At 41.5% G+C, this 23,146-nt stretch overlaps 1 protein-coding gene across 1 annotated transcript; it reads right to left on the bottom strand.

Moving 5' to 3' along the window:
* Positions 1 to 10: 10 nt before the first annotated feature.
* eef1e1 (eukaryotic translation elongation factor 1 epsilon 1) lies at positions 11 to 22,034 on the bottom strand. Its single transcript, XM_022766293.1, has 4 exons — positions 21,930 to 22,034; positions 20,991 to 21,188; positions 11,180 to 11,275; positions 11 to 1,501 (listed from the first exon to the last, which is right to left on the bottom strand). Exons 1-4 carry the CDS (start codon positions 22,011 to 22,013, stop codon positions 1,358 to 1,360), a joined length of 522 nt encoding a protein of 173 aa, XP_022622014.1. The 5' UTR covers positions 22,014 to 22,034; the 3' UTR covers positions 11 to 1,357.
* Positions 22,035 to 23,146: the final 1,112 nt, after the last annotated feature.

The raw sequence follows: 23,146 nt of genomic DNA, 5'->3' as shown, positions 1-23,146 counted from the left end.
ATGAGCTGTGTATCCCTTTGATTTATTGGCATAGGATGAATATCATACAACTGGAAAAATCTGAAACCTTTGCATCTGTAAGCAACACACACAAACATATGCAGAGCCTGTTAGCAGAGTAAAGAATTGAAGAATTATCCATAGACTACAGCTGTCAGTTTTTATGCTGAAATATTTTAGTCAGTTCTTTTAATGGTTTGATATACCTGCAAAAGCAATAGAAATTGAAAAGTGCACTGAATTTGATAAGAGTTATTCCGCTAATTATGACTCATTTTCTTACTGTTCTTTGTATAACACTACCCTCATAGTGTTAATTTAAAGGTTCCCCTGCCACTGCCATGACTTGGCCCGTTAATGATGCTAATAGCAAACATCCAGCCAGCAACAGTAAGGCTTTCTGAGGAACAGATTATTGTTCACGTCACAAAAAGATCCCTCGGCCTTTGGGTGCTCTTTTTCTCTCTGTGGCCACCCTCCCTCCCTTCCTTCCTCTTTCTATCTCCAGTAGGCCCGTGGGATTGTAAGGTTTGAAAAGACACACAGTGGCTGACTGTCACCCAGGGGCATGGGTTCTGGCCTTGGCTGGCTGGATCTGTGTGGCAGCTGGTGAGCCCGCTGCCCTCTCTCTGGCCTGCAGCATCAACAGTGGTGGTAGTGGGTCTGATTGGAGCACCACTCTGATCTCTGACTATGCGGCTGACACTCACGCTCACTGCTGCCCACAAAGACTGCCAAGGAAGTGGGGCAGAGAGCGGGATGTAATCAAGAACACACACTGAGAAACTAAACTGTCCAGTGAAATGGCTGGGAGTGGATGTGACAGACATAAAATACACAAAACACAAAAAATAAATCCAAAAATATCACAGTCAAACATCACACTCAATTCTGAATAAGGGTCAAGACTCCAAAGCATAAGCATAATTGAATAAGTGAGAGGTTAAGATGACAAATTCTTGCTTCCACTCCCAACTCTTTAAGAGTTAAATTATTAAAGAAATATGAACTGAACTATATTTTTATAAGCAAGTTACCTTAAAAGAGTTTTTGTACCTTAAACACTTCAAAGTTAACTTTGTTTTATTGTTTTGTTCTTTGCTGATCTCCTTCATTAAATATATGTTTTAGAAGAATATAAAGAACAAACAGAGTTCAGGTACCATATAACCAGAAAGGCAGGAATCTTATTTAGCAGAAAAAAAAAAAAAAAAAAAAAAAACAGTGAAAAAGGAAGATCAGGGATAGAAATTACTCTGTGGAAACTAGGGATTTGTGTGATTAGTCAATTAAACGATTAGACACTTTGCTAGTCAGCAACAGAAATACTAGTCAGTTTGGGTTGGGTCTGGTCATTTCAGTGGTGCCTGCTGGAGTAAATTCTGTTCCTGAGCACAACTACTGGAGAGAGGTGGCGTCGGATGCCAGGGTAGTGCTGGATGTGGTCGAACCACCGTGTCACATTCACATACTGCTCCTGCTCCTGGATGGCCAAGTCCACCTGGGTGAGAGATGAAAGAGAGGAAAAATTTGAAAGTTAAAGAGTTTACAGTACATAATGTTGGCTTGATGAAAGATGTACGGCATTATGATTGAATAACCTATGGAACTAAACAATACTAGGGCTGTACCTGAATCATAGTTTTCAAAGTAGTATTGGACTCTCCAGTTTAGGCCAGGTGTTGCACTCAACCTATACAGTAGTAGTTTCATGTTTATTATAATAATAATAATGCTGATTATTTAGTGTTGATACCGGTCCTAGCTACACGCCTGACCAGATCTCGAGAGTGCCTACGGAAGGTAGTCGCCTGGCAACCTTAACTCCTGGGCTACAGCCAAGATCTCAACAGCGTGCCGCAACTCAAAGTAGGCAACTCCATCCTTCGAACTGGGTTGATGTCGGAATAATCTTAGTTCCCGACTTTTTTTTTTTCTTACTGTTAATAAGTACACTACACATAGCCGAATTCATTCTCTTTCCTCGTTGCCCAAAATTATTGCTAGTTCACCTGGTAGAAATAGGTATTCTTAGTTATAGTTTCATATTCATTATCATTGTTCATTGTACTTCATCTGTGCCTAGTTAGTAAATAAATATTATTAACTTGACCCAGTCGTTGCCCTGTGTTTCTTTGAAGTGAAGATCAGAGATCAATGTAATCGAGAAATCACAACTTTTGATATGAGATTGATCAAACTAATCCATACTTTAATAACTTTTTAAGATTTAGTAAATATCACAATCCTCTACAGTCAAGTTACAACAAGAACACCACACAGAGCGAGTGAGAGAGAGGGAGAGAGAGAGAAGCTAGCGCTAACCGCAAAGTTAAAGTAACTAGCAGATCTGAACAGCATGTAAACAACTGCTGAGTTAGTTAAAGTCGCTAAAAGGAGCAGGGAACTCCTGAGTCCTGGAGCAGAACTAGTGTAAGTTTGAATGTAAAGCAGGTAGTTACACACTTGTGATGAAGAAAACAGCAACATTAACTGTGTTCAGACAGAGCAGCAATAAACTCTACCAGTAACAGAAACTGATTGAAGATGGGACACCACACTGACGTCAGCATGTCAACATGTGAACGGCGTCAATCGTATTAGTGAAAAGACATCAGCAGAATTAAATCACTGTGTAAAAATGTTCTCAGATAAAAGAACAAAGTAAGTCAGTTGAAATGTTTCTGAGTAAACGTGTTACTGCGTCACATTTGAAAATGGGGAGAAAGGGGTAAAACATGTTATAGGGTGAGAATAATAATATATCTTAAAACGATAAAATTAAAGAATATCTTTAGGTTACAAGGTACATCAGTTCCCAGCAACCAATTAATTGTAGTTAGGCACTTTGGAGCCTGAGCATACACCTGATAATTACTTATATACTCAGTTGGCAATTTATTATTAAAATAGTTTTAGACAGTTGTCGATTCAATTGATCACTGTGGAGGATGTAGTGTCTATTACATTATACAGAGGTGTTTCTGTTATTTAGCCTACCTTCAGTGATAAAAATGGGTGGTGGGGGTGAAGGGTGGGCGTGATGGTGTGTGTGTGTGTATTGCAGTCTATGGGAGAGCTACTGTGATGGTTGGACAGTTTCTGTAGCTCAAAACTCAAAGTAAATACAATGTCTGCTGCTGTAAAAACTGTAATCTCTCTCTATAAGCACCAACTTCTTAACAGCTTTCTCCCTGTGTGTGTCTGTGTGTGTGTGTGTGTGTGTGTGTGTGTGTGTGTGTGTGTGTGTGTGTGTGTGTGTGTGTGTATGGCTGTGTTTGTAAACATCATGGAGATCAAAGAGTCTCTTAAGGAGCTGGTTCGAACACCTATGTCTAGCTGGAAGACAGAGCCGTCACATATCTGGGTGTGATTTGGGCTCTGTGAGCCTCTCAAATGACTGCTTTTTGTGAAAACACTAACTCCTATCAGAACCATGAGCAGACCATGACAAATGTGGACAAAGGAGCTACAAGGAGTTACAAAAAAATGTCACTTCTGCATTTCTCGGGAAATAAGCTCCTGAATTTGTATTGTAGTCGATGGGAGAGGTGGCAGGTACTCCCATCGTTTGAGAAATTCTGTGAGTCTGTAAGACGCATTGCACGAAGCATGAAAAATTTGTCTACTATTGAGGAAGCCGTGATGTGTGAAGACTGAAATATGTGGCCGTGAAGAGGAGTTCTAGAGCTTCTCCCACTCTAGTGATGATGTCATCCACTCTAGCTCTGAACATTCCGTGCAATACAAACCCATTATAAAGTCTGAAACTGTCTAAAAATGACACAAAATGTAAACTGCGATTTCGTGTAAACCATAATAGTTGTCAAAATATCAATTTAACCCAAAAGAGTCTCAAGTCTTGTGACCCATTTAACATTTCAACCATTTTTCTACGTTGAAGTATGACGATTTCAAAAATGATGAACAGTATCACAAAACTTGAAGGAGAGGATCTCCTGAAGAAGCTGAAAGTTTTGATAGTTGAACGATTTATGTAGCACAAAGTATGCAGGAGTAGTTAACAACTGAAGGAAAGTAAAAGGAGGCTGTCGAGTATAACACCAGTGTTACTGTCATCTCCCTCTATGTGTACTAACTTGTACACTGTATCTGTGTGTGTTTGTTTGTGTGTGTGTACGTTGACATGAACTAACTTTAGTCAATAGTATGAATGGGAGGCGGTCTTGCAACTACTGAAACAAAGACCGTCATCTATTCCCCACACCTAACAGATCACCACCCGTTAAAATATTTAATAGGTCTTTATGTAATTAGCATGTGGTGTGTTTCATTGAGCTTCATTATTTCAGAGTTTATCTAGTCTCTCTCTCTCTCCCTCTCTCTCTTTTACTGTAGCAGATGTTTTATATACACTATTGTTGCCACTGGAGTGGACCTCCCTGGAAGGACATCGCATTTGTCAGGGCACAAAAGATTCTGGGCCTTGTAGTAGGCTATTTTACACTTTTGAGATTACAGAAAATGTCACCCATTTTCACTTATCCCTATGACCATATAGATTGTAATGGAAAGCAACAAAGCTAATTTACTCTAGTACTGTATACTGAAGTAAAATTTTGTGGTACTTTTACCACAAAAGTAAAAGTACCACTCTCTCTCTTTTACTGTAGCAAACATTTTACATACGTGTGTGTGTCTAAGAGAGAGAGTCTGGCTGTTGAAGACAGAGCTCAAACAAATCTATGGGAGAAACGGGTAAGTGAACCTCTCAAACTCCTGCCATTTAGTACAAAACAGTACATAATATCAGCAAAATTATCACATGCTCACTGCCACAAGACTCTCCTGAACACCTCTATGTGGTTTTGGTGTTTCTAGAGCCAAAAATGTGGAAATAGGAGCGAGTTACAAAAAAGGGTCAGTTATGGTTCTCCCCTGAAATCAGCTCCTGAATTTGCATTGCAGTCTATGGGACAGTTAGAGGGTACCTCCCATCAGTTTGAGGCTGACAGTTTAAATTCTGTTAGTCTCTGTGCTAAGGTAGTCAGTTTATATGAACAAGGACAAATTTCTCTACTAATGAGGTAGAAATGTCAAGATCGAAATATGTCGCCATGAGGACGAGTTGCACAGATTTTTTTCAGACAAATTTTAGAGCTTCTCCCACGCGATGTCACTGTAGCCCTGAACATTCCGTGCAATACACACCCATTATAAACTGAGAAATGATCTGAAAAAAAGCATGAACCTAAAACTGTAATAATTCAAAAACTGTACAAGATATCAAAGAGTTGAATACAAGTCTAATAGCTGAAAGGCTTGTGAACATTTTAATGTTTGAATGAAGTCTGTGGCTGAAAGTATGCTGAAGTAGTTGAAGTTCAAAGAGGCTGAAGCTTTCAAGGATTTGAACAGTCTCTCCATTCATTTGGATGCTTAATATCTTGAAAATTATAAATAGTAGAAAAAAGTTGTAGATAGATAGATACTTTATTTATCCCCTTGGGGAAATGCATGTGTCCATTAGCTCATTGTTGATGATAATAATAAAATAAAAAGTTAATAATAAATAAACAAAAATAATTAGATTAGTCAACTTCCTTTGGCTGAGGTGTTGTATAGCCTGATGGCAGTGGGAACAAAGCATCTCCTGAACCTCACTGTTCTGCAGCGCGTAGAGATGAGATGTTTGTTGTACCTGTAGCTGCTTCTCTGTCCTGCCAGAATGTTGTGGAGAGGATGGTTGGTATTGTCCAAGATGGCCTCTATCTTACATTGCATGCATCTCTCCACAACAGTCCTTGAGTGAGTCCAGACTCCTGCCAAGCACGGACCCAGCCTTTTTTACCAGCTTATCCAGTCTCTTTGTGTTCGTGTCTGACATGCTGCTGCCCCATCAGACTGCAGCATAAAAGAGTACGCTTGCCACCACTGACTGATAAAACATGTGAAGCATTTCACTGCAGACATCAAAGGACCTGAGCCTCCTTGGGAAAAAGAGCCGGCTTTGCCCCTTCCGGTACATGGGATCCGTGTTCAGGGACCAGTCCAGTTTACTGTCCAGTTGCACACCTAGGTATTTATGTGTGCACCACCTCAATGTCCTTCCCTCGAATGTTGACTGGCTGAAGGATGGGCCTAGACCTCCGAAAGTCCATGACCATCTCCTTGGTCTTGGAGGTGTTCAGAAGGAGGCAGTTTTTGTCGCTCCATTAACTGAAGGCCATCGTCAGATCCCTGTACTCCTTTTCCTGCCCGTTCCTGATATGCACTACAATGGCTGTGTCATCTGAGTATTTCTGGATATGTATGTGTGCACCACCTCAATGTCCTTCCCTCGAATGTTGACTGGCTGAAGGATGGGCCTAGACCTCCGAAAGTCCATGACCATCTCCTTGGTCTTGGAGGTGTTCAGAAGGAGGCAGTTTTTGTCGCTCCATTAACTGAAGGCCATCGTCAGATCCCTGTACTCCTTTTCCTGCCCGTTCCTGATATGCACTACAATGGCTGTGTCATCTGAGTATTTCTGGATATGGCAGGACCCAGAGTTGTATTTAAAGTCCACCATATAAATGGTGAACAGGAACCGAGCTAGAACAGTCCCCCCAGTGCTGCTCATCCCTCCCTGAGACACAGTTATCCAGCCTGACATACTGTGGTCCTCTTGTCAGGTAATCCTCAATCGAGGACGTGAAGCAGGGATCCACCCCCATCCCTTCCAGCTTGTCATTAAGAATGGGGGAGTGGATGGTGTTAAATTTCCATGAGAAATCAAAGAACATAATCCTCATGTGACCACCTGGCACATCTAAGTAAGAATGGGCCTGATGGAGCATTTAAAGGACGGCATCATCCACTCCAATATGTTCTTTGTAGGCAAACTGTAAGGGGTCAAGTGCATGCTCAATCTGTGGCCTCAGAAGGTGGAGAAACAGCTGCTCCAGGGTGTTCATAATGTGGGATGTGAGGGCCACCGGTCTGTAGTCATTTATCTCAGCCGGTCGTCATACTTTAGGTACTGGAACAAGACATGATGTTTTCTGTGGAGAGACTCAGCTAGCTGGGCTGCACAGTCCTTTAAGAGCCTCGGACACACACCATCCGGGCCTGTTGCTTTTCCAGGACGCAGCCTCTTGAGCTCCGCTCAGCTGCAGTGTCAGGTTGTGGAGGAAAAGCTGCAGCTGAAGCAGTGGGAGAGAGAACAGGTGAGGCTGTGTCAAACCTGTTGTAGAACAGGTTGAACTCATTGGCCTTGTCCACATCACCTGGTGTTGCCTGGCTGCTTCTCTTTATAGCCAGTGATGGTCCTCATCCCCTTCCACACCTCTCTGGTAGTGTTGTGCTGCAACTTCCTCTCTATTTTCTTTTTGTAGTCCTCCTTTACCTGCTTTAATCTCCTCTTCAGCTCATGTTGTACACACCTGAGCTTCTGCCTGTCTCCATCCCTGAAGGCCTCCTTTTTCTGGTTGAGGAGGGTCTTGATGTTACTGGTGATCCAAGGTTTGTTGTTTGGAAAGCAGTGTACAGTCCTTGCTGGTATTACAGTGTCCATACAGAAGTTAATATAGTCCGTGGTACATTCAAGCATTCTATCAAGGTCAGGGTCCTTGCTGTTATCATTTTCCTGTGACTCCAACAGGACATACCAATCTGTGCACTCAAAAAAGTCTTTTAGAGACTCACTGGCCTCCGGGGTACAGTTCCTGAATGAGCGGGTAGTTGCAGCATGCCTCAGTACACAGGGCTTGTAGGAAGGCTGAAGAAAAAACAGATTATGTTATATTATATTGTTATTATCTGATCTGCCAAGTGGTGGTAGAGCTGAAGCAGTGTAGGCCTCATTGACATTTGCATACAACAGATCAAGTGTCTTATTTTCTCTTGTGGGACAGTCAACATACTGAGTGAAGCCAGACGGGTGAGAGATGAGAGTGACATGGTTAAAATCCCCCGATATTGCAATGAATGCATCAGGGTGCTGGGTCACTACTCTCGCAACAGTCTCATGGATGACGTCACACGTGGCTGCAGGCTCAGCTCGTGGTTGAATGCAAATAACAATGTGTGATGATGATGTGTGAGAACTCCCTCTGTACATAGTACGGTCTAAGACCAACTGCCAACAGTTCAATTTCCCAACAGCAGATCTTCTCCTTCACTGTGATGTGACTGGGGTTGCACCACCTTTTGTTCACAAGCAGAACCAGTCCTCCACCTTTATTCTTCCCACTTGTTCTAGCGTACTGCAGTGAAGCAGGGTAAATCCACACAACGGTCGGGAGTGTTGTCGTTTAACCAGGTCTCCGTGAAACACATGAGACTACACTCACGATATGTTCAATGGTTCAATGGTTCTTCACAAGTGCCTCCAGTTCATCACACTTGTTGGCCAGGGAGTTGACATTTCCCATGAGGATAGATGGTAGAAAAGGCTTATATCTCCATCTCCTAGCCTTTAGCTTAACCCTGGCTCTGCATCCACGGAACGGCTTCTTCAGCTCAGCCGGTACGGGATGTTTAACTCCATATCTGGTAAACTTTAAAGCCAGGAGTTCTTCCTTTTTGTACATTATTTTCTCCACTTTCAGACGAAACGACAAAGTAGAATAAAAAACATCAATCGACAAAAAAATATACTTATATATATATACAAATATATTGCAAAAAACTACGAGCAATGCGGACTTGCTGCCACTTGTTGCCAGCGCATCATTTGAATATATCCGATAATCTACAGAACAAGCTGAACATTTTGATAGTTGAATGGTTTCTGTATGAAAAAGTATGAAGGAGTAGTTAGAGACCGTGGAAAGGAGGAAGAAGTAAGACTAATAAAATATAAAGATTTGAAGAACAATAGTGTGAATGCCTCAGTTATAAAAGTTCTCACAGACACAGACCCTGCTCTTAGTGTCAATGGCAGAGAGAGCTTAACGTTTTTAAGTGTGGTTCAGTCTTTTTCATGTAAGAGCGGAAACACGAGCGATCTCTGGAAACATCCAGTGAAAGTCTGTAACACACAGATGGAAAAATGTACATTTTACAGTTTTCCACCGACTAGCTTATAGTTCATCTGTCATCCTGTTCTTCATTTGTTTTGTTTTTTTCTTACAAAATTACGAAAAAATACTGATAACAGTACTGTTAAAGTACTGGATCAATAAGTGGTATCGATAAAAGTAGTAGTAGTGTTTACTGCAAACTTGTTCTTGATGCCCTTTGGCCATGTGACTTGTCTAATTGGCCATGTGACTGGTCTAATTGTGCGTTTTGCACTGTGACAAATTTCTTATTAAAGTTGTGGTTTGACTGAAGTAAGCTACATTTAACAAGGTAACTCCTTGTTAAATGATGGTAAGAACAGTATGGAGAAACAATAAGTCAATGAAATTTATGAATATAAAATCCCATGGGACTTTTGGGAAAGTTCTGCAGGGTTTTATTATCTTCTACATGTTTCTCCAAAGTCTAGTTTCTGTGATTGGTATTTACATGTATCCTTGTGATGCGCGATGCGCCATGATGCCTTGTGAGTACTATCTGAATACTCCAGCATCATGTGACATTGACAGAAAGAGTAGATACTGAGAACAGTTTCCATTTAGGTCCAGCAACAGAAACCCTGACCCTCATCTAAACTTGTCCCTATTTTTCACCTTAACCTAAAATCTCACTTATCCACACCTTTTAATGTATATCTCTAGATTTTTTTTCACTAAGTTGTACCACTTGAAACTCAGATGTTTTAGTGTCACATTTAGGGATGTTTATTTTCAATTTTCTTTCTGACCAATAGCTGATGCTTGTTAACTGACCATTGACAGTTAATGAATCTGTAATGCATTAAAAAATACTAATACACAGGGGCTAAAGTGGGCCGGAGCGATCTGGAACAGCAAATCTGTTTTCAATTAATAGGTAAATAAATCTGGAGTGTTGAAACAGAGAGTGAGACAGACGAGCAGATGCACACACACACACACAGGCAGGAGAGAAATCCCTGCTGCCAGATCATCACACAAGGCGATGGTCCTTTTTATTTCATCGTTGCAGAAGAAGCGATGCCCCACTTAACCAGGAACACATAAAAGTTCCATATTATAAATTCATGAGTTTATTATAAAGATCAGCTTTAAGTGTGATTAAACAAGACTAGGTCAAAACCTAGTATATGGCTGGAACGCCTACGGTCAAATCCTGATTTCATAACTGCAACGTCATCTAACAAAATCACCAAACATGAGAAAGACAAAGATTGAGCTGTGATTTCGGTTATATTTACTTATAAAATGATCACTCAGAGAGAAAGTTAGAAGAGACATGATATCTTTCTTTTTTTAAGTTATTTTTTATTTTCCTGTTGTGAGAGAGACGGGAAAATTGGGGAGAGAGAAAGAGGATGACCCGCAGCAAACTTCTCTCTCTCCCTCCCTCCCTCTCTCCTGCTGTGTCTCTCTGTTCGGTTTAATTATTCCTCTGCCTCCTTTAGTCATAATGGTACATGTAATGAAGTAGTTTATTTGCTGTAATGGAGGCTAGGCTCAGTGTATTAGAAGTGCAATTCCCAAGCATTCAGGTAACCAGAGCGGCTCGGTAGACTGCAGCTTGGCACGCTGCTGACCAGTGGAGGAAATATCATCAGTCAGTCCGTGACATCGCAGATTTTAGGGCTTTGATGGAACATGTCTCCAGCACAATTTGCAGTGCACATTGCTCTGTTTTTAGTCAGACTGTAAATAGCCAAAATATCTCCAAACTACTGAAGTTGAGTGGCCTCTCTTGTCGAAGATATCTCTGTCCTTCAAGCTGCGTTCCACTTTTTCTGCAGTGTAGCTCATTTTGCCTTATTTGCTTACTCCGATCCAACTTCAAGTCCGCCAGCCACTGCGTGCATCTGTAAATAATATCACGTGCTGGCCTGCATTTATACCTCTCACCGTGCATCGTAATTTGCGCAATGCAGACCTCTATTCCTGCGACGATTGGCCATTCCTGAGTCATTGGTGGGCATGCTATAAGCATGGAAATGAATTATATCCAATGTTTATCGAACATTTTTAATGTTTCTATCAAGGAAAATAATTTTGCGATAATTATTGTTATTGTTTTATCACCCAGCCCTACTAGCCACATTACATTTTAAGTGATAATAAGCACTTGGATACCTGAGTTGTGTGACACAAGGGTGAAATAATTGAGTGAAAAGGTAACTTACTATGATTGGTTGGATTCCATAGTATAGGAGAATATCAGCTAAGGTGAATTGGTTTTCTGCCAAGTAGACCTTGTCTTGCAGGTAGAGGTTGAGATCCTGAAAGAGAAATTTCAAAACATAATCAGTTATGCAAGTTAGCTCATTACAATGCATTATGGTAAGTATTTGGTATACAGAAGATGGTCCATGGTTGTGGTTTGCACAGTTGGTCATGTATTGATTGGTCAGGTGCTTGTGGTTTGATGTTTCTTGCTTTCTCTTATATTTCTTGTTTATACACACTCCACATTGTTACTGATATCTTTTTATAATTTCACCTTATCTATACAGTGTTTCCTCTAGGATTTTTTTCAGCAGTGGGGGGCATGCGTTATACTTTTACTTAAGATTTCCAGGGAAAATACTACCTTGAATCTCCACCTTTTGGCAATAGATTCACACTTCGAATTAGGTTTCATCAATGACAGTAGCTCATTGGAAAAGAAGGATGGAAAATAATAATTCATTTTGTTTGCACTTATAAATGCTGCTCCCTGCAGCCCACCCCTACATTACACATGTCATGCACACCACACTCTTGTAGATGACTCAAACGTTTTCCTGAAAACTCACATTTGAATGTCTTTCATCTGGGTTGTGAAAACACAAGAATGTAACAGTCAGAGAAGGTAATGCCAGGAATATGGCAAAACCTTTAATGTTTAGTGGTCTGGCTAGTTTTGGCTGCATGGCACACAGTCTGCAGCTGGCTGTCCAAGATGGCGTTCTGAGCCAGTGCAGCATCTCGGATGTAGAGATAACAGGGTTAGGGTTAGGGCTAATAAACCTGAGGTAAGGATAATGAACTGGAAACCAAGAAGGCACAAACCACAACCAGCAAGACTTCGGTCCATAACCACAGCCTTTGAGAAAGGGAAACAATTCTCCATGGACAGTGTTAAAGCTAAAGGGATCACTAACAAGGTGATGAATTCATCGCATTAGATGACCATTTCTCTGTTGTGGAGGATATAGGGTTTGGAAACCTGACGTAGTATATGGAACCCTGTCTCACTGAAATGTACAACCTTGTGGCCACACACATTCATGAGCTACTGGCTCGTGTCATCCCTGCAATCAGTTGTACAAATGGAGATTGGATGATAGCCTGGTGAGCATGCTTAGCCTCACACAGCACAGTGGATTGACAAAGATTTTAACTTAAGTTTTGGCTGCATGCCACACACTCTGCAGCTGGCTGTCCATGATGGTGTTCTGAGCCAGCACAGCATCTCTGATGTAGTGGCAACAGGCCAAAAGATAGTCGGACACTTTAAGCACACACCTATTGCCTACTCACACCTGTCTGCAAAAAAGAACAGTGGCATGTAGCCTTCAAGTATTTAAAGTAAACAATACTTTGCTAAAATATAAGCAGTTTTATTGCACAGCGTTTCAACTGTGGTTTGGAAAGTGCACACCGTTTACAAACAGGCTTTTGCGGGTCTATAATTGACCCTTCATCATCCGCCTCGAAAGCAAAATATTTCCAAATGCGACTCTTCTGGCTTTTTCTTTCAACGAGCCGAGGTGCTGCAGCTGGACCAAGTTGTGTGCCTGAACTTGTCGCCATCTTCCATTTGTTATTGCAGTTAGACTGCAGCCTAGTAGTGGATGTTCCTCATCCTCCCTTGGGCAGAGGCCGAGCATGTGCCAGGGAAACTGTGCTTAAATATGTTCAGAGTCACTCATATGTTGCCAGTGACGCAGTAATTAGTGTTAATGTTCTTTTACACATGTTTTTGGTAGATGTTGTCACTGACATGCTGTCACTTTTGAGGTAAGACAATCTACCATGACATAAGTTGCTCATACAGGTAATGACATCCTGCTTGAGCACAATGAGACCTGATGCATGAGCGGGTGTGACGAGCACTCATTCAACTGCCTCCCTCAATGGGATGTCTCTTACGTTACTTCCTAAGAGGGTGACTACCTACTATCTCGTCAAGTGTTGGTAATTTCGGTACCTTCGATACCATGAAAAAACGGGTACCGTCCAGTTTTTTGCCACGTGGCATTGACTTGGTACCGAAGTATCGGTTCTGGTGACAACCATAGTACGGACAAGTTCAGTGCATGCAGTCATACAAAGAATACGTCTAAATGTAAAAAAAGTCAGTCACACATGGGAGCATCCACACTCCAGTCCAGGTGGCAGTAATGTGCCTAAAAGCTGTTTGCCAACCACCATTAAACAACCAAAGTAGAAGAACAAGAAAACGCAACAAAACACAAGAAGAAGAAGAGTAACTATGGCAAGTTCAGATGACACACAGGAGCTAAAAGACATGCCTGCTTCTTTTAAATCAGCTGTGTGGGAAAATCTTAGACTACAACACAACCGCGATGGAGTGTGAGTGGTAAATCAGACGAGGACGGTGTGTTGGCTTTGTTCGACAGTTGTGCATATGTCAGTGGAAACACGTCGAACACGCTAATGTATGTTAGACAGCGTCAACCAGATGTGCCAATCACCAGAGCTAGGCAAAAGAAAACAGGAGTCAAACAACTTATCCCCGCTGTTTTCAAGAAGCCTCTAGATATAAAAGCAGACCGGACCAAAGAAATTACTGAAGCTATTGGCATACACATTTCAACAACTACGCGCCCATATGCAGTAGTAGATTAAACTAGAAAATTCAATGCTGCTTGGTGCATGTACTTCACTTCTCACATTTCAATCTGTACAAAGGACTGTACTTTCAGTTTCAAACATGTCTTAGAGACTTATCCTGACACTGACCTCAGTCACTGCAGGTGTCCCTCAAAAAGCCATTTGAAGCTGTCATGACTGGCCAAAATAACCTCACACTGATCCACATTTTTGGCTCTAGAAACACCAAAGCCAGATATGCAGTGCATGAAGGTCTTGTGGTAGTCATTGTCCACTCATGGTTCTGATAGGAGTTACCGTTTTTTCACAAATAGTCGTTTGAGAGGCTAGCCGAGCCAAAATCACACCCAGATCTGTCTTCCAGCTAGACACAGGTGTTCGAACCAGCTCATTAAGAGCCTCTTTGATCTCTGTGATGTTTACCAACACAGACACACACACAGGCAGAAAGTTGTTTATGAATTAATACTCATAGAGAGAGATTACACTTCAGACTGGAGAGTACAACAGTAAATACAGCAGCAGACATATTAAATTTACTTTGAGCTTTGAGCTACAGGAACTGTTTAACCATCATAGTAGCTCTCCCATAGACTGCAATACAAATTCAGAGGCTGATAGCAAACAGCAGGTCTCAGGTCTAATCAGGTGCTACTAACGCAGTGTCTGGGCAGAAATGGACAAAGCTGATTCTTATTGGCTAATTGGACTCATTAACTCTTACCGCTTTTAGCATGTATAAGGCAAATCAGCACTGTGTGTGTGTGTGTGTGTGTGTGTGTGTGTGTGTGTGTGTGTGTGTGTGTGTGTGACTGTGCTTGTATACAGTGTGGTGGTTTTTGAGGAGGTGTTACTGGGCAGAAATGGGTAAAGGTGATTCTGATTCAATTTTGGTTAAAAACCATTATTGTGAGGTCATTTTGGCCAGGTCAGTGTCAGGATAAGTCTCTACGACATGAATGAAACTGAGAGTAACGTTCTTTGTACAGACTGAAACGTGAGGAGTCAAGTACACACATCAAACAGCAGGCACATTCAAAATTTCTCCAGGAATTTTCTAGTGGTAACATTTTATTCTGCATAAGAAACACGTGAATGATAGCCCTATTAATGTTTGTCTGTATTAATTATTCATATTTAATATTTTATTTTAAGATTTATTGTTTTTCTAATCATGTTTACATTTACATTTAATTGCGTTTATTTTATTTTTCACAAAATTGTTTTTTGGGCTATGTATACTGAAAAAAATCTCAGCCTATAAGTAGCTGCATAAGAGGCAAAAAATGCTTCTAAAATTGTTATTTTCTGCAAAGTTAAGTTGTATTAAAGGTTATTTCATGAATTTGTATGATCAAATTTGTGATTATTCAAAGATACTGTGATAGAGTGAAGGGCTGAAAGACTTTAAAACAGTTCAGTTATTTTTTAATCATGAAGATTTCTTTGCTTCCCTGGAACAAAGCAAACAAACAAACATTGGTAATGGCATCTGCTATTGGCTATTGACCAAATTGTTATTTTAAACATCAGTTCCATCGGTGCTGGCCCACAATTTCACAATTGGTGCATCGCTAGTCATGGTTGTCATAAGACTGTACCACAATGAAAAGTGTCTCTCCTACCAGGCTGCTGACAGGGCTGTCAGCCAGACCTGGAGCTGAGAGTAGTGGAGTGCGGTGACTTGGTTTGAAAGATTTACAGCCTGCCACACTGCTGCTCCTTCACTGCTATGTATTGTGAGGCAGCTAAGAAAAAAAAAAAAAAGAAAATGCAGTGGGTCGACTCTCAAAATGCAAATTGACTTGGGGTTTTCTCATCTGCATCTACTCATGGACTTTTAGGGGACTATCCTAGATCCTAGCTTGCGTGTGTGTCTGTGTGTTGTGCTATGTGAATAGGAATAATATGTAACGTAAAGGGATATATCATTTCTCCCCATTACTGGCGACTTAGTACAGATGCGTAGAAAGACGGCTATTTGTTTACTACACTACCGAATGACTAAATCTAATGAAGCTGTCGTAAACTTGGACAGCATGATGTGTATTTTTCAGTCCATGTATGTGTGTTCAAAGTTGTGTACTGACGTGCTGGTCCCAGGGGAAGGGACCATCTTTAGCACTTGTACACTGTGCGAGGGCAACATTCCATGCACAAAGAATCTTGGGGGCAAATGGGAGTTATTGTGCAGCAAGAGTGGGTGATGCCAAACAATGCATGAAGACTGCAGACTTCCTCCCTTTCCACAATCAGATCCTTACTTTTCTTGGCCTACAGCCATGGAACTGAAGCCTAGTCAAGCATCAGATGAGAGGGCGCTCTCCTGTCACACCCACCCAGCACATGGTGATCAAAAACTGATTTCTTATATACCTGCACCTGAACTGTGCACTCTTATACATAAAGATACTATAGTAGGGGTGGAATAGTTCACAAAACCTAGGGTTCGGTTCGTATCACAGTTTTGGGGTCACGGTTTTTGGTTCAGTTCGGTACACATTGTTGGGTTCTTTTTTGCAATTTTTTTAACACTCCAGAAATACCCTACATCAGCATAAGATATATAGCCCAATAATCAACCATTTACAGTTTTAAAAAATCAGTTATTCTCAAGGACATGTCATGTAGTCATGCAAAAACTGAAAGAATTATAGCCGCAAGCCCCAATTTGTGGGTTCTGACTGTTTTGCGCTGCATTGAGAGAAGCAGCCGGATTTCAGCTACTTAATGCTTCTGCACACCTACACTCCATAACAACCTGAAGATATCCAACAAGTTCTAAGATGATCGGACAAATGGTTAATAATTTGTGGCCAATATTAGCTAAGCTCTGCCCTTGGCAAAGACATTTCGGTCGATGGTGGCCACATTTTTTGACCAATCTAGCTAATTTGTAATAGAAATGTGCCTCTCAGTCACCCAAGGTTATATACAAAGTTTGGTATTCAGGGTTTTTCCTGCATAAAGAATTTGCGAGGCAGCTGCCTCCGTCAAATTTCATGCCGCCTCCGCCTCCCAACAAAATTCTAGTAGACCTACTTGTTTTCTTGGTACTCTGTGGATTTGACGTTTGTAACTGCAATTGCGGCTGTACGCCACTACAGCAATGTAGTGGAGCTGTATCATAATCCGTGCATCAGGCAGAGCCATCCGAATTTGCCAAAGAAGAAGAATATGAACGCGCTGGATTTTCTGCCTGCGGAAGGAGGCGGCGACCTGATTTTGCAGCTCTTCAAACAAGTGAATAGTAGCTCTTTTATGTCCAGCCACACCCAGCTTCGTGAAAAGTTTCCCCAATGTATGTTTTTTTTTTTTTGCCAGAGAACCCCCCCGCCCCCCCCCCCCCCCCCCCCCCCCCCCCCCCCCCCCCTCCCCCCCCCCCCCCCCCCCCCCCGCCCCCCCCCCCCCCCCCCCCCCCCCCCCGTTGTACCCGTTAGTACCACCCCCGCCTAATTTTCTGCCAGGAAAAACCCTGGTATTGATAAAGTAAAAATTAGAAAACTTTTGAACCCTAATAATAAACCTGAGCAAAAACAAATGGGTTCTACCCATTCAGGGTGAGAACCTTAATGAGGCAGTTTGACAAAACTGAGCTTTTCATCTCCCACACCGAAGTAATGTAATGGGCAGTCACAGTTAGGAAACTTTCAGTGGCCCTGGAGGTCCATCCATCAGTAGTAAGGGCTACGTAGGCTGTGTCAGACAACTCTTCGACATTTCCTTGTTGTGTCTCTTCATAAAGTTCGGGAATTACCGTGTTGCTAAAGTGTCAGCGGGAGGGGATATTATACTGCGGCTCGAGTACTTTAATCATATGCTGAAATCCCGCATCCTTCACCACAGCATAAGGCTGCATATCTTTCGCTATGAAGCCCCCAAATGCTTTCATTATGGCTTTTGCCCTGTCTGACTTTTCACTGAGAGGCTGTTTAAAAACTGTGGGGAGGAGGGGACGTGTTGCCGCTAGCATGAGCAACACGTGTTGCACAGTGCTTGCACACAGTCACAGTTTTATCCACAACTATTATACCACAGTCATCATAGGTAGCACTAAATCCAAAATGCTCCCACACAGCAGACTGAAATGATGCTGCTGGCGCATCCTCTAACTCTGGGGCTCCTTTGTTTTTTCTGCTTGCCATTTCCACAATTGACGTGGCTACTGCACTTGACACTCAACCCCTCCGCCTCTGTGCCAAATGAAAAAGAACTTCACTGGGTTACTGGCGCAAGGCTGCGCATGCCCTGAACTGAACAATACACACATGCGCCAAACCGAGACAAGCAAACTGAACGGGACAGGTTTTTTTCATGAACCGTTCCATCCCTATACTGTAGATATACTTTATTGATTCGCTGAGGGAAATTGTCAAAACTCCTCCAACAGGCATCTGTTAACCATCGGTACATTCATATAAAATAATTGGGGATAATTGGGGATGCAATATTCAGCATTTTCATATTATCGGTATTATTATTTCTTTAGATAAATTAATTCAAAAATGTGCTACTTTGGCTTTGATGAAGCCCCTTCTCCCTGTCTATACTCAGCACTGGTCTGAAACAATGTCCCACCCACAGCACCATCTGATTAGATAGATATCACAAGTAAAAGCCTATTAACCCTAAAGACTACTGTATACACGGACGGACAGAGACTAGAGCAGTTCCGGTTGGCGAGCTGAGCTGTGTTGAAGGTAGGACAGCAACATCGCTGAATTTGAAATAAAAAAATCACACTGAAGTTACAAAAAGACCACACTCTGATGAACAAGTTCATCTGTTGATTCAAGACACATCGAGCAAGAGAGAGAGAGGGAGAGAGAAAGAGAGAGAACCTGTTGCTAAACTAAAACTGATGTAGTCCAATACAAAAGCCCAGCAGTAAATCCTCCTTAAGGAAGGTTATAATTATCAGTTTTAATTAAAATTGTTTGTACAGTTGTTGATTCAACAACAATAGAACAAAATAATAGAAACACCTGGACGACATGGTGAAAGTCCTCATGTAGCAGTAGTTTTGTGTTGGCATATCGGTTCCAAATATCGATTATTGGCCTCCTTGATAACAAGTAATCTGTATTGGCCCTGAAAAAACCTTATCAGTCAATCCCTAAAAATAATGCTGGCAAAGAGTGTAGCAGGTTTTAGACAGAGCACCATTGTTCTACAAAATAATTACACTTTCAGAAAAGCAAAAAAATATGAATGAATGTGTGCAAGAATTCTTAGTTTTTGCCCTATGAGTAGGTCATGTGCAGGCTAGAATAGCACAGAATAATAACTACCTACTACTACTGATGGCAGCACAATATGGACAAAATTTCATACCTTGATATTTATGTCAAATGTCTCGATAGCGATACGATCTAAAGCTTCTTTTCCCTGAAGATTAGGTTTAAAAAAATGAAGGTTGATTTATATTTCAGCACTAGAAAATTACGTGTTCATTCATTACAACAGATATTCCTTTCGAATAGAGAGAGTATCAGAGTATCTACGGTCTTTTACAGTGTTGAATTATGGGTTGTTTATAGCATTAAAGTTCCTCTCCAGAAATGTTTGCAAAAACTATGTTAAATCCCTCGGCTATGGTTAATATTTTTTTTAAGATGGTTTTCACACCCAAAAAAAGAAAATCATAAACTAGGCTGTAAGCACATTTATGCTTACTTACTCATTGAAAAATCTGGATCAGGCTTTATGCCACGCCCACCACGAGTGCTTAAGTGTTAGCCTTAGTTTAAAGTTTAAAGTTTAAGCCTTAAAACTGCAAGTTACCTGCAAGTAAACCTGGGGTAATCTTGGAGTTTTGCATGTAATGTGTTTTGCTGAGGAAATAAACTGACAGGTGAATATCACCACAGTGACATCTTTACTGCAGAAATAAGGCACTGAAAAAATCTGTCAAACAGCCAAGAATTACATCTGTCGCAGATGATGAGCTCAAAAAGACTATAGTCTGAAAAATGTTATTGTCCAGGAAAATTGTTAATTATGTGAGAGGAATGGACCTGCTACAGCAATTCAGTCAACTGACTGGTGGCCACAGGGAAAGAGATTTTGGGGTGCTCAGTTGGAAACCTAGATATAGTGGTTGAAAACCTCACCAGCGACATCTGTTGGGTGAAACGCTTAGGGGTCTGAATCCTTTCCAAATGCACTGTATGTCTCCAGCCACCAGGCCTCACAACCTAGGGTGGAAACCCTGAAATCTTGATTGAATTGAAGTTTTCTATTTGTCATTTTGAAAATGCATTTTTTTCTGTTAAAAGTAGACAGTCATCAAAAAAACCTGTGGTGACATCCAGGGAGTTAAGATATTTGTGATCTCTAAAGACAAAGAAGGAACTGACCTCACGCAGTACTAGCCTAACTGGCTTTAAGCGGAGTAATACACTTTACCATTCACTCAGCTAACTTTGGGTTCAGGGCCAAAGTGGCCTGGCTTGTCACATTACATGAGTGACAAGACAACTTCTGAAACAAGTCTGAGTTTGAAAAATTATGAAATTCTTATTTGCATCCTGGGGTAAGAAAGTTTAAGAATTAATGCAGTTGACAGTTTTATCTCTGGATAATTTAATGGGAGATGACTCGTGTGCTTGACAGAAGAAGAAGAGCATTACGGATGGAGCTAAAGCAGCAGGACAGGACAGGGGGCCAACGGGCACCAGGGCTGAGCTGCTCAGGGCGACTTTCCTTCTCTAAGTGGCAGCATTAAAATATTTAAGAAGCCTGTCCAGATAACATGCTGCCACACAGCATGATGCCTCACCCATACCACACACACACACACACACACACACTTCATGGTGACAGATCAGTGCCAAGAGGCACCTAGTGTCCAGCAGACCAATGGCTGATGATCTATTTCATGCTGACTGGCGTCAGGCATACTAAAACATTTTTCTCTGTCGTGTGGGGCCATGTCACTGAAGGGCAATACATCACACTGTATTCCTGTCTTTTGTGCCTTAACAAGACCAGTGCACACAAATGCATCAGTTTAGCTGATGGACAGAGAAAAAGGAGTGTGAAGCAATCATTCATACAATCATACATACAGATAACTTTAAGTCTACAGAGGCAATACAACAGCAATTTCAAAGCACTAGAAGAAATTTCTATATCTAATATCAGCTTCTCTACCTTCAGGATGGTCTTGATGTTGTCCTTTGTGCAGTTGTTCAGCTTGGTGACTCTGTACTCCAGCCATTGCTGCACCACAGCCCTGTTCTCTGCAGAGTCACCCAACAGCTCCAGGCGCTTGGCCTCCTTCACCAGGTGACAAGCGAGTGTCACCAGTCCCACCAGGGGAGGACCATTATTATTCTGTAACACAGGTACCTGCATGGAGAGGAGGGACATGGAGAACGCAGTGAGATGGAGAGAGAAGAAAAAGAAGAGAGAAAAAAAAGAATTTAACTTGTTCAAGTGATCAGCGAATGCTGATAACTTTGCACATTCATGAATAAGTGGAGAGTCTCATGCACATTGATTAGCAGCATTTCACTTGATCAAATAGATTAAGTTATATTGTGTATGTTCGTTAACATCCAGATGAATGGGCTCATTATGGCGATGCGAGAATAATGGCTGTGTTAACTTTCAGTACAGCAGCCTTGAAGATTTTGAAGCAATACATTTTTAGTTATACTCTTCTCCCTCCTTCAGTCATCAGTACCTTAGGAGCAAACCGTACACCTCCGCACAGATCATCTGCAATAGACAGCTCACTTCATCCCTCACTTTACCTCTATTCACTCCACCTTTCACTTTATTTCTGTTAACGGGCATGCGCAAAGCATGGAGCTATTTCCATTGTGCTAACGTGTGCAATAAATCAGCTAACATCGCGTGTAGCTGCCTGGATTTACTCTGAATATCATCTTAACTAATGCATAAAACCACTGGGTATCAACTGATGACACGAGGTAGATATACCAATAGAACTACCTGTATTTCCAACACGCATTACTAGCTTGTTAGCATTACCATGCTTGCTAGCGTTATACAGCTTACAAGCTTCCTTTCTAATAAAACAGACGTTTAAAGCCAGCAGTGGACGCCACAAAAATGTCATATCACCTTTTTATCCCCTTGAGTACTGTACTTGTTCGGCTTTTTAAGTCCTAAATATTTCTCCAGCGATGATAGCTCCCATAACGCCATGTTTGCCACTATCGGTGGGGCAGTAAGTGCAGTGTGGGTGAAATCTGATTGGGTAAAATTGACTACTCCCGCCCACCAAAGTTTTACTGACTGTAGACTCAACCAATGAAAATATAGAATTTGAGTCTTTCATTACGTTGCATTAATGAATGAGCCTCCATGCACCATGGAAGAAGGTGAAGTTGTGCCAGAAATATTATTCTGTTTCTCCATTAGGGAATGAGCCATCATAAATAAAATAAAACATTCAACAGTGGGTCGAGTTTACCATCAAAGATGGATATGCAGACCTGGGAGCTCACAGTAACATGCCTGATTTCACAGAACTTCTCCATGGGGATTTGTGGTTAAATGGAATCAAAGTTTCAAATTCACTTTAAAGTCCTGCAGCAAAGTTTTACTACCCTGTGTGTCTGTCTCTGTGATGTGTCCAGGCTTTGACATTGTGTGTGTTGTGTCTGTTTGGATTTGTTTCACCCCTGGGCTTGCCAACTACTTGTTAGTTTAACACACACTAACACACTAGTTGTGTGTGTTACTATGTACTTGTTAATGTATGTGTGACAGATGGGCTGAAGTGTCACACTACAAGCATTCTTTCCATCCCTAGTGGTTCATCTTTGTAACAGCTCACCTGGATGATAAGGCTTGAGGTGGTATTGGCAACTGCAGAAATACAAATTCATATTTAGGGTTCTTGTTTTTGCTCAGGTTTATTAGTGCCACGGGTGCTCAGCTCCGAGGCACTCCTCTACAGCTAGAATAGCTGAGAGGAGTGCCTCGGGGCTCCACCCCAAGGCATCTATTAATATTCCTTCGGACTTATTATTATTCTTCCGCCAAATTTTGGCGCGTAACTTGTCCCGCAGCTTTGAGAAAACCCCGGTAATATATACATCAAAACGTGCGTCTTGATGTTAAAATTCCAATTTTTCCCAAAGTTATTCCCAAAATACTGGGAATAAATAATGCATTAGGAATGTATTGGAATTTTCTTTAAAAACCCACAAAATTTGACCTTTTTTCTACAAAATTTCACCTTTTTTCTGAGTCACCCAGCTCTCTCATACCTGCACGTAGAAATGTGATTCAAACTACAAAACAGAGGAAAACTTCTGCTCTCCCCAAAACAC

Source organism: Seriola dumerili, unplaced genomic scaffold, assembly GCF_002260705.1.
Source record: "Seriola dumerili isolate Sdu_G_001 unplaced genomic scaffold, Sdu_1.0 BDQW01000822.1, whole genome shotgun sequence".
Classification (NCBI taxonomy): Eukaryota; Metazoa; Chordata; class Actinopteri; order Carangiformes; family Carangidae; genus Seriola; species Seriola dumerili.
The sequence above is the reverse complement of the archived record's forward strand: the minus strand, read 5'-3'. Positions and strand labels throughout refer to the sequence as shown.

What these genes read in the sequence shown, in the direction of transcription:
- eef1e1 (XM_022766293.1), bottom strand. Translation starts at nt 22,013, where the DNA reads ATGGCGTTATGGGAGCTATCATCGCTGGAGAAATATTTAGGACTTAAA. An exon ending in ACATCAAGACCATCCTGAAG is followed by an intron (nt 11,276 to 20,990) that starts GTAGAGAAGCTG and finishes TTTCTCTTTCAG; the next exon opens with GATCTCAACCTCTACCTGCA. An exon ending in ATGGAATCCAACCAATCATA is followed by an intron (nt 1,502 to 11,179) that starts GTAAGTTACCTT and finishes TCTCTCACCCAG; the next exon opens with GTGGACTTGGCCATCCAGGA.